Genomic DNA, 11,555 nt, shown 5'->3' on the forward strand with positions numbered 1-11,555 from the left:
CCTGGGATGTTTTCTCAATGTTCAATTGCTCTTGTATATAAATCTCCTTCTTATACACATACGAGTTTCTATGGATTTGTTTCTCTAGTCTACCCGGACTAACACAATTTTAGATGTAGATGATTCCTTTGAAAAAGACTGCTTACCTGCCACGGTCACTGCTTCTGTCAAGCAGAGGGTCACGTGCTGAGCCTCCATTCCTCCTCCAGGAAACTCTGCCATTCCCTGAGAGTCTCGATTTATCTGGGCTAACAACATCTTCTACCTGGGAGAAAAATATAGACACTTGAGACCCAAAAATGATGTTTAAGAAATAAAAGCTCTAATAGAGAACCAGTAAGAACCACAAAAAATTGCAAAGCAGTATTTGAAATAAGCCAAAGTCGCACTGATACAAAGCAGTAATAACAATCTACAGTTCTAGGCATGCTTTTCATAATTCCACACGATGTTATTATACATATGGGCAAATCTGGCCCACTAGCTTTGTACCATTTCTAAAATCCCCACAGTCAGAGTCATTGCAGTGAAACATGGTTCAAGCTGCTCAGACTGTCCATCCACAGGTTAGGTTGGATCTCAGAATTTGATCCTTGCCCGGGCCACTTTTCACAACTTTCATCGTTACTTCCCAGATGTAAGCCACCGTCATGCTCACTTGCATTACTGCAAAAATATCTCAGCTGGCCTCCCGACTTCAAGACTGGCCTCCTCCCCACAGTATCTGCTCAACACAACAGAGCGTCTTCTGAAAAGCTGGATTGTACCTTACTCCTCTCTCTACTACCTGGTGATGAGTTCACATCAGAACAAAATCCAACAATCCTTACATGGGCCTGTGATATCAGGGATCTGATCTCCCCCTTCCCTACTCTTCTGTCTCATTCACTTTAGCCACCCTGGTATCTTCATGTTTCCTCAAACATCCTAGGCATTTTCCTGTCTCTTACCCTACCCCATTTTAAATTGTACCTCCCAACTATGACATACCCTTTTCCTCTTTGTATTTCTACAAGTCCTTTTTGGTGGACCCGCCACATGTATTTACTAATTCGCTAATTATGTTTTCTTCTCCTGGAGAATGGGCAGGATGTTTACGTGAGTCTAGTGCCTAGAAAACTAGGAGCCCTGGTGGCATCATGGTAACTGTAAGGTCAGTAGTTCAAAGCCATCAGCTACTCTGAGGGAGAAAGATGAGGCTTTCTAGTCTCGTAAAGAGTTAAGTCTTGCAAGCCTACGGAGGCAGTTCTACCCTGTCCTCTAGGGGCAGGTCTCCCTGATGTGAGATGAACAGTATTCATTTATCTAGATTACGAGGTCACTGATGTCATGATGTTACGGTAACTCAGACTAAGTAGCATTTGTCTTTTTCATTCAATTACTCACAAATTGCCAAGTAACCATAGCTGCACGTGGCATTAACAGGTAAATGGCATAACCACAATAAGGGAAAGTTACCTCTTCTGAAAGCTGAATTCTTTAGGAAAGCTTCAACAACTGTGGTTTCTATCCGACTGAAAAATCAAGTCGAATGGAAAAATACACAGATAACTTCTGTAGACACAACCAGCCAACGCAGGTGGTTCTGTCACCCTCTTCTCCAGTGGTGTAGACAGGACTACGTTAGTTAAATCTTTAGGAAGAGTCACCTTATGAAAGGTGGTCAATTTCATGTACGTTAATAATGAACCATGGGGCAAAATCTAACACAGAGGATGCTGTCAAGGGCACTGCAGGAATCATCAATGAAGAAACTGTATATGGTAAATCTCTGCCTTTCTCCATGATGAAGATGTGTGTTCACATAGGGAAGAAACACCCCCACCCCCACACACTCCAGGGACAACTAGGAAATAAGAGATTTTGCAAAGGAGCAACAGACTGCTGAGTAACTGAGGCTAAATGGCAAGTAACTCAGACTAACTAATTCTAGTTGCTTCACTGAATTCCTCACAAATCTCCCAGTAAAACACAAAAGGTTCACTCATTTAACTGCGAGTAGAGTGGCCCAGATCTCCTCTTGTCTACTTCAGGATTTTGCTTCTACAATTATTTCCTCACTAAGCAACTACGAATATGTACTCGAATAATGAAGTATGCAGTTCACTGTCTACAGAGTGAGAGAAGGTTAATAGCACACCATAGTGGTATCTTAGGGTTGCTGAGTCTGACCAGTCTGCACAGCACCTGACAGCAACATACCAATTTACGAAATTTGTAATCAGGTAAATCAACGCTACACATGACTGTCAAGTCCAGTCCCTTGTCTCAGCAGCCTGTCGTCCTGCTACCAGCATCCACAGGTGTCAGAAGCGATTTGAAAGAAACCACCCCTTGGCACCACAGACAAAAGCCCTGGCAACCTGCCGCTGTAAAGCATCCAGCTAAGAAACCCCTAGGGAAGTCGATTCTGTAATACTCACGGTTCCCTGAGTTAGAACTGACTCTGGTACTGGGATAGGCCATCATCCTCTTGGATTATTCTATCAGTTTCTTAACCCACTCCGACTGCCCTCCACCTAATCTGCACAGCACAATCCAAATGCTTTAAAATCCATAGCAAGGACCTGTTGCAAAACCTGTGTGTTTCTCATTTTCACCGTCTGGTCTAAATTTCATAATCTGGACTCCACTAGGGCCCCTGATAGAATGAACCACCATCCTGGCTTACCCATGCCTAAGGAGATTTCCATGACATAAAATTATGTACATTAAAAAATATTAATTTTAAAAATAAAAATAAATTAACCAGTACTGTGTTCATCACTGAAAGAAAATTAGCAACTTTTAAAGGAGCCCTGGTTACATACTGGGCAGTTGTACCAGGTTCTATAGGGAATAGCAGTGAGTTTGGTTTTGAGGGTTTCTTTTTAGTAACTATATAAATAAATAAAATACAAGCACTAAATTTCCTCTAATTCACAGCTATTGAGCTGATTCCAATTCACAGTGATCCTATAAACAGAGTACAGTTGCCCCAGTGGATTTCCGAGACTATAAATGTTTTCAACGGTAGAAAAGCACATCTTTACCCAACAGAAGCACTGGGGATTCAAACCTCTGGAGCACGGGTCCTCAAACTACGGCCCGGCGGCCACATGCAGCCCGAGGATATTTATCTGGCCAGCCGGGTGTTTTTGTCCCGTTTTTTTTTTTTCCACTTCAAAATAAGATATGTGCAGTGTGTATAGTTATTTGTTCACAGTTTTTAACTATAGTCCGGCCCTCCAATGGGTCTGAGGGACAGTTAACTGGCCCCCTGCTCTAGAGTCTAGATCTTGTGGTTAGTAGCCCACTGAGTAACTCACTGTACCACCAGGGCTCCTGGACCCTACAACAGTTGCTGTTATTTGGCTTATAGCCCAGGCCACTCTGAATTGCCATGCAGTTTTTATCATCCTAGGTTGCATCTGTGCATAATCGTACCCATAATTCACTTGTGAGCTGTGTATTTCAATCCTGCCTGGCCCTTGAGCAATTTACCTGTGCCAAGCTTCAGTGTCCTTTGTTTGAAAATGAGGGGGAAGAGGGGTTAGCAAGCCCCTTGTTTTTATGAGGTGCCGTCAAGCTGAATTTGATTCACAGTGACCCCCTAAAACAGAGAACTGCTTCATTCCAAAGCAGACTGCCAGGTTTTTCTCCTTGGAGCCAGTGGGTGGGTGTGGGGGTGGAGTGTAATGGGAGGAGGCTACTGTTGAATCAACCTCAACAGCTCCTTGCACCATAATGGGTTCTGGCACACCTGAGAGGGATTACATAGGATTAAAAGAAATTATGTATATAAACTCCCAAGGGCTCAGAGGTATGCAACAAATATTTCCCTTTTAGAGATGTGGAAAGTGAGGCTTACATAACCCTGTCTTTAAAATGAAAGGCTTCGGACTCCTGAAACCTAGTGTTTTTCTCTGAGCAGTTCTTAAACATCCACTTCCAGTCTGCCCAAGTAGACTCAATTCCTTCTAAAGGTGATATTGCATTTTATGCATCTTTGGATATTTGACACCGATGGTTTTATGTTCAACAAATACCAACAGTTCAACACAACACGTTTGCAGAGGGCTTTCCGATTGCCCTCCTTCCTCACACAAACCCAGCCAGGCTGATCTTGGAGGTCCTGAAACACACAAATGCTCCTGCTACAAGGCTTTTGCATAACATTCCGTCTGATAGAAACACCCCCCCCCCTTCTAATAGAAAGTCAGGTGTCCTAAAAGTTCTCCGATCCCATTCTACCACCAGGCCCCAATTCTCTATCATATCACCCTCTAAAGCTTACCCATAGCACTGCTCAGACTTTGGACCTGTACAATAAGTTCTATGAGGGCAGGGCCATTTTGTGGTTTCCTAACTTGCACAGAAATGACCGCAGCTTCATTATTTACAATAGTCAAAATGTGAGAACAATTCAAATGTATATCAACTGAAGGAGAAATAAGATGCCCATATGAAGAAATACTTGACACTCGAAATAGTGATATATGCAACATGACTAAATGTTGTGAACATGCTGAGTGAAAAAGCGCAAAACCACGTAATATATTTAGAACAGGTACATCTGCAGGCAGAAAGTAGGGTTGAAATGGTGGGGGGGTGTTTCTTTTGTGGGTGACGAAATGTTCTAAATTGGATTGAGGTGAGTTATGGTACTCTGAATAAACCAAACAAAAATAAACCAAAAGTTGATTCTGACTTAAAGATGAAGCTTTCCACACTCCCAAAGATTTAGTCTCTGAAACCACAGGGGGCACGGCACTTCTGCTGTCCCAGGTCTGTGAATACTAAGTAATTGATGTTAACACACATGAATAGCTCAATAAACTTTTCTTTCTAAAGACCTATGGGCAAAATTGACACTCATATGTACTATTTAAATAATTTCCAACTGATTCAAAATTAAATCAGGATCAAGTTAGTTATTATCGGACTTTGTGGATCATCTGCTTGTCCAAAACTTTTTCCTAAACTTTAACACAGCACTAAGGGGAAGAAAAAAAATAAACAAATGTATATATATGTATATGTGTGTATATACATACCTCCCATGTACCTCCTATAAAGACTCAGGGCCAAGCAGACCACAATCTTGAGCCTACGACTTCTCATTACATGCTTACTTATATTAGATTGGATAGATATTTTCAAAGTTAAGCTTTTACTAAAAGTAGTACATTTAGTGATAGTATTCTTCCTTCCTACTTTTTTAACTTCGTTAATGTAGCAACGGGAGGCGGGGATTCAGTATTAAAAAGCAAAAGAGGGAAATGGGTTCACTATGTTGGTTCAATAAAATGTTACAAATGTCACACTGACTATCCAAATTAAAAAAAAAATCGCCAATGATTAATATTCGATGTTGGGTCCCAGCAGTCCCCCAAACAGACAAGTCTGGGAAGAAGTAATCTGTGCATGATCCGGGGAGACGAAAATTCTGGGTGCGCTCTGCAGACAGGGGTCCTGAAGGAGCCCTTGGCCAGTCGTGCGGCCGGCGGCCCAGGTGGGGCCTGATGCCGCCCGTGGACCCGAGTCCTCACCCAAGGAGCTCCGCCGGGGCAGCCATCAGGCGCCCGGGGACTCACTCCGCGTGGAGGCCAAGCGGAGAAGCGCCGCCGGGCTCCCGAGGGCTCCACCCTCCCTTGTCTCCCTGCCTCCTTCCCTTCAGCGGTCCCCAGAGGGAACAGTCGGGGCGCAGCGCGCAAAACTGCGGGGGGAGGGGAGAAGCGTCCTCAGTTAGACCAGCTCCGCCGCCCGGAGTGGCGGCCGCGGGTTATTAATAAACTCCGCTTCTGCCCAGCCGCCTCTACCGCGGCCGGCCGAAGGCTAGACAGGGCCTGCAGCGGGGCTTTCGCAGCAAGGGCCGAAGCCCGGGCCCGAGCGGGCCCGCGCCGCCGCGCTGAGGGCGGCGGCCGGGCGGAGAATAATGCACACTGGGTAAAAACACATTTATATACGAACCTCCGAGAAAATTTTCCAACAATTCCTTCGTCCGACCACCATGCACCAGGACAGGAAACAGCCACCCGGCCCCCGGGCCCCGCAATCCGCATAGACTGCCGGAAGCCCGCCCCCGGCCTCCATTGGGCAGGCGTCACGTCACTCACTGGACGTCTCCTGCTTGCCATTGGACCACATTTAGCCGACGCGAAAGGAAACCACCGAAGCCCCGCCTCTTCTCGTAACGACGGCACCACCTAGCCTACAAGCCTACGCCTGACTGGCTCAGAGAGAGTACGAATCAAAGCTTCCGTGTCTGACTGGCTGGCAGAGCCGCTCATCCCAGTCGGAGACCGCCTCCGTGAAGAGGGAGTTATGCCGATTCCGGGGCCTCAGCGTGAGGCGCCATTTTGTGGCGAGGGAGGGAGGCTGGCCCTTGTGAGCACCCGGGAGGGAGAAAGGGTGACGGGCGCCATTTTCCCCACGGGCGAAGAGTCGGCGTCCACTCGCCTAGTGTGCTTGCGGCGGCGCGTTGTAGAGGCCGGATGGGCTCTGTGTGACGGTTGTCGAGTTTCGCCCCGTCGAGAATGATGTGCACGGGAGGATGAGGACGGGATCGGAAGTCTGACGGCTCGCTGGGGCCCCTCGGGGTCGGCCGGAGGCCCTCGGCGTTAGCCGGTCGCCGGCTCTGTTTGCTGAGAGCGGCAGGGTGCTAGCCGCCGGCGACGAAGCCCCGTGGCTCTTCTCCGATCGCTGGGCCGGCAGCTCTCGGCGGGAGACGGCTTCCCGCCTCTTCGTAAACGCCGGCGGCGACGCTCCTGGAGCTCCGCTGGGAGAGGCTCCGGACACTTCCTACTTCGTTTCTACTCACATTTGCAATTCCGAAACCGGGTCCTCCCTTTTCTTTGAACTGCTACTTTTTAGAAGCGTAATTTTATTTTTTTGGTCTTGAGTTTAAGGAAAGTCAACAGGTGAGAATAGGTGGAAATTAATTTTGAAGTTTAGCTTCTGAGTCTTGTACTTCTCGCCCAAAACTTTTCTAAGAATGAGTGCTAGTTACTCTCAGGAGGAATTCAGCAAAAACTCATTCGCATTGTCGTCTAGGGTGAGTAGTCGAGATAAAATTGTGGAGACCCGCGATTTGTTAAATTGCACAACGTGTAGGCTCCGGTGAACCTGTGGAATGAAGAGGAAGGTTGGCTGGAACAGATGTGCCCTTTTAAAAGCAGCGAGCATGATGTGTGATTTGAGTATCTTTCGCATTTCAGGTGTTCATGGACTGTCAAGGCTTCTTGAAAGATAGCCAGCCACCTCTTCAAAAGGATGATCGAAATGTTATAATTTACAGTTGAATTCAGTTTGATGTTACAACGCTACCTTTTCGGGGCCCGTCTCGAGATAGTAATAGTAACCAAGGTTTATGTGTGGGGACTTCTCGAAGTTCTTCGGGAAAATGGCACTAAACTAAAATGGCATTTAACATTAATTTCTGAAGATCTTTCTAGTTTCGCAATTGATGCTAAAACGCCATTTGAAGGAAAATCGGACATAATGAGCACCAATTGAATACATTTTATGTTCTTTAGAAGTTTTCAAGTATGGACTTCATATATATTATATATTACAAAAATTAAGTGTAACACGCAAAACTAGGTGACTTGAAATCTAATTTAATACCCTTAAAAGTTGTTTATCCCCAGTGAAGAGACTCCCTGTGTCACAAAGTGGAATTAAGATGAAAACCAAGGGGCCCTTTGTACTTCTGTACTTTCCAAATGTAGATGTGTAGATGTATTTTGTAATTTGAAACATTAAAAGGATAGTCATTTCTATGCAATTTAGCCATGTGTTTATAACCAAGCCCATACTTGAAATCTGTTCACTAGAGCATTGTAATACAAAATCTAGAAAAGATTGAAGAAATCACCCAAATTGTAGATTGTAATTGGTTTTAAAAGTTGGGTGGTGGTGACTGAACTGATGAATGGTATGATGTCTGCATTATGTTCTAATAAAATGATTTGGAAAAAAGTTGAATGAATGGTGGTGGATAAGATGCTATAAAAAAACTGAACTGCCCTCCAGTCAATCCTGATTTATAGTGACCCCCATAAGATCGGGCAGAACTGTTCCTGGTGGTTTCTGAGTCTGTAATCTTTTTTTTTAAATCATTTAGAGTCTGTAATCTTAAAGTGAGTAGAAAGCCACATTTTTCTCCCAAAGAGCCGGCGAGTTTCTGTTAACAGCCCGACACCAGAGTGCCATACTTCTGAGAGGGCCTTTAAAAAATTCTTGGAAAAATAGAAAAGATAATGGAAATTTTTTCCGTGAGCTTTTTGAAGCCCCCTCACGTATTTGATCCAGGGAGAAACCTTTCTTTTGTCACAGATAATGGACCATGTGTTAGCAGTATTTACCAGGCCCTGGATGGCAATGGATGTAAGGTTATAGACCAGAGGAGGAGGAGGCCTGGGTGGCACTGGGGGAAAAGCATTGGGGCTGTTCGCTGCAAGGTCTTGCAGTTGGAAACCCGCTGCGTGGAAGAAAGATGAGGGGTGGTCTGCATCATGTTCCCTCTCTGAAACCCTATAAGGCCATCATGTATCCATATCTACTTGATAATGGTGGGGTTTTTGTTTTTGTTTATACAATAGAGGAGCCCCGGTGGTGCAAGTGTTAAGCAAGCCATGGCCAGCTAACTAGGGGCGGGGAGAGATACCTGGCAGTCTGCTTTCAGTAGAGATTTAGTCATGAAGACTCTGGAGCAGTTCTACTCTGCCCTGTGCCGTTTTTATGAATCAGACTGGACTTGTCAACAATGAATATAGAACAGAATTAAAATACAGATCATATTCGGGCCGTCTTTAATCTTCAGATTTTTTCTGAATCACTCCCATTAATAAGTTAAAGTGTTTTCCTGCCAATCATTCATTCTTTAGGCTCTTAATAAACTTTCCTATAGGATCCAGTATTTTCACTCTACTCAGCATTGAGTGAACCACGATTTTGCAACCCCGCACATGGAGAGGAGCCCTGATCCTTAGAGCTTTCAAGGTCGTGCCCTTTTTGAACCGGATCACAAGGCTTTTCTTTGGAGGTACTTCTGGATTGGTTTAAACCAGTGGTTCTCAACCTTCCTAATGCTGCCACCCTTTAATACAGTTCCTCATGGTGTGACTCCCAACCATAAAATTACTTTTTCTTTTATTTTTAATTGTTTTATTAGGGACTCATACAACTCTTACCACAATCCATACATACATCAATTCTGTAAAGCACATTGTACATTCATTGCCCTCATCATTCTCAAAACATTTGCTCTCCACCTAAGCCCCTGGCATCAGCTCATTTTTTCCCCCTCCCTCACCGCTCCCCCCTCCCTCATGAATCCTTGATAATTTATAAATTATTATTTTGCCATATCTTGCTCTGTCTGACGTCTCCCTTCACCCACTTCTCTATTGTCAGTCCCCACGGGAGGATGTTATATGTAAATCCTTGTAATCAGTTCCCCCTTTCCAACCCACCCTCCCAGTATCGCCACTCATACCACTAGTCCTGAAGGGATCATCTGCCCTGGATTCCCTGTGTTTCCAGTTCCTATCTGTACCAGTGTACATCCTCTGGTCTAGCCGGATTTGTAAGGTAGAATTGGGATCATAATAGTGGGGGAGGAGGAAATATTTAGGAACGAAAGGAAAGTTGTATGTCTCATTGTTGCTACATCGCACCCTGACTGGCTCTTCTGCCCGAGACCCCTCTGCAAGGGGATCTCCAGTGGCCTACTAATGGGTTTTGGGTCTCCACTCCGCACTCCCCACATCATTCACTATGGTAAGATTTTTTGTTCTGATGATGCCTGATACCTGATCCCTTAGGCACCTCGTGATTGCACAGGCTGATGTGCTTCTTCCATGTGGGCTTTGCTGTTTCTGAGCTAGAAAGCTGTTTGTTTACCTTCAAGCCTTTAAGACCCCAGATGCTACATCTTTTGATAGCCGGGCACCATCAGCTTTCTTCACCACATTTGCTTATTCACCTGCTTTGTCTTCAATGGTTGTGGGGGGAGGTCAGATGCACAGGCATTCCCCCACTGAGGGCAATCAGTTGCCAGACAGCTGTCTCATCCCTCCCTGCCCCTGGGGACAATGGACTGGCTCCTGTAGGCGGAGTTTTCACCCTACTGATAATGTTCCTATGGAGACCCAGAGACCACCCCCTAGACCACCCTCTCATTGCTGTGTAACCTATAGTGCAGCCCCTTCCTGTGACGTATGTCTCTACCTGTAATTAGTGGGCTGGCTTGCCCCCAAAAGGTATATAGGTGTGAGCCAGCAATATAGGTCTCTCTCTCTGACTCCCAGCTTCTTGCTCCTCACTCCCTGGTTACTCCCCTCTCCCCTGTCTACCTTACCCTCCTTCCATTCCCCCTCTCTCCACGTGGACCACCAAGCTGGGCTGAGATGAGCAATGGTACTATGTAACATGCCTGACTGTATTATTGTATCATCTCTCATGCTCTCAATGACTTTAATATAATGCTTATATATCTCAACCGTAACAATTGTGCATTACTGAACCCAGAAGTAGTATTACTGAACTCGTAGAGAATATCAGCGGGTGGGGGCTGGCCCCTCATCCCCCAGCGCCAGTTTTTTAATTTAATACTACAAATGGTTGTCTGGGAAAGGTGAGCATCATAGAACACCAATTTAATAGAATAAAGTATTTTTGCATTTAGAGAGGACTTGAGTGGAGGCCCACTGTCCTTCTGCTACCTTAATACATGCACATAGATCTATTTCTCCATCCTCATATATAAATATTTTTGCATATATACATGCCTTTATTTAGACCTCTATAAATGCCCCATAAAATTATTTTTGTTGCTACTTCATAACTGTAATTTTGCTACTGTTAACAAATCAATGTAAATATCTGATATGTAGGATACATTTTCATTGTTACAAATTGAACATAATGAAAGCATAGTGATTAATCACAAAAACAATATGTAATTATATATTGAGAAATATTTCTAATGACAAATGAAATTTTGTCTTGAAGCATGGTGTACTATGGATAACAGTCTTCACGACAAGTACTCACATATGGGCTTATCTGCATGTGGACGGACTGGCCTAGAGATAGATAGAGGAGCAGTGTCTCGGTTCCTAAGACCATCGCAAGTATGTGTTTCCACTGGTCTTAGAGGACATCTGTGAAAGGGTCGTTCCACCCCCAAAGGGGTTGAGAACCACTGGTTTAAACCATCAACCTTTTGGTTAATAGTTGAGTGCTTAAGCGTTTGCATCACCCAGTGACTCTTAACATTTCTAGCACTGTTCAAGAGTGGTTACTGTATTTTTAAAAACATTTCTTTCACTAACTCAAAACTTCCTGGGGAACTGATTGCAAACATATTTGTACATTGACCTACCAAAAAAATGTAAAGTTATAAAGAAGAAAAATGCAATGATGCATGAAACTGTTAAAAGTTATTTTCTCCAGAGGATGTACACTGGTACAGATAGGAACTGGAAATACAGGGAATCCAGGGCGGATGATCCCTACAGGACCAGAGGTGTAAGTGGCGATACTGGGAGGGTAGAGGGAGAGTGGGT

General features: G+C 44.7%; 1 protein-coding gene across 5 annotated transcripts in view; it reads right to left on the minus strand.

Annotated features, from left to right (window-relative positions):
• ZNF143 (zinc finger protein 143) overlaps positions 1-6,035 on the minus strand; it is a 43,258-nt gene extending 37,223 nt beyond the window's left edge. For 2 of the 5 annotated variants that reach the window (XM_045291064.1, XM_045291062.1), the window contains exons 1-2: positions 5,037-5,493; positions 147-265 (exon numbers count right to left, since the gene is read on the minus strand). In XM_045291064.1, the coding sequence (XP_045146999.1) occupies positions 147-258 (112 nt within the window). In that variant the 5' untranslated portion in view covers positions 259-265; positions 5,037-5,493. Of the gene's footprint in view, positions 1-146; positions 266-5,036; positions 5,494-5,952 lie in introns of those variants that run through there. The other 3 variants (XM_045291066.1, XM_045291065.1, XM_045291063.1) reach the window with 2 other exon arrangements.
• Positions 6,036-11,555: the final 5,520 nt, after the last annotated feature.

The sequence above is a fragment of the Echinops telfairi genome, unplaced genomic scaffold, assembly GCF_000313985.2.
Source record: "Echinops telfairi isolate 266 unplaced genomic scaffold, ASM31398v2 ScPeMD7_60;HRSCAF=208, whole genome shotgun sequence".
Taxonomy (NCBI): Eukaryota; Metazoa; Chordata; class Mammalia; order Afrosoricida; family Tenrecidae; genus Echinops; species Echinops telfairi.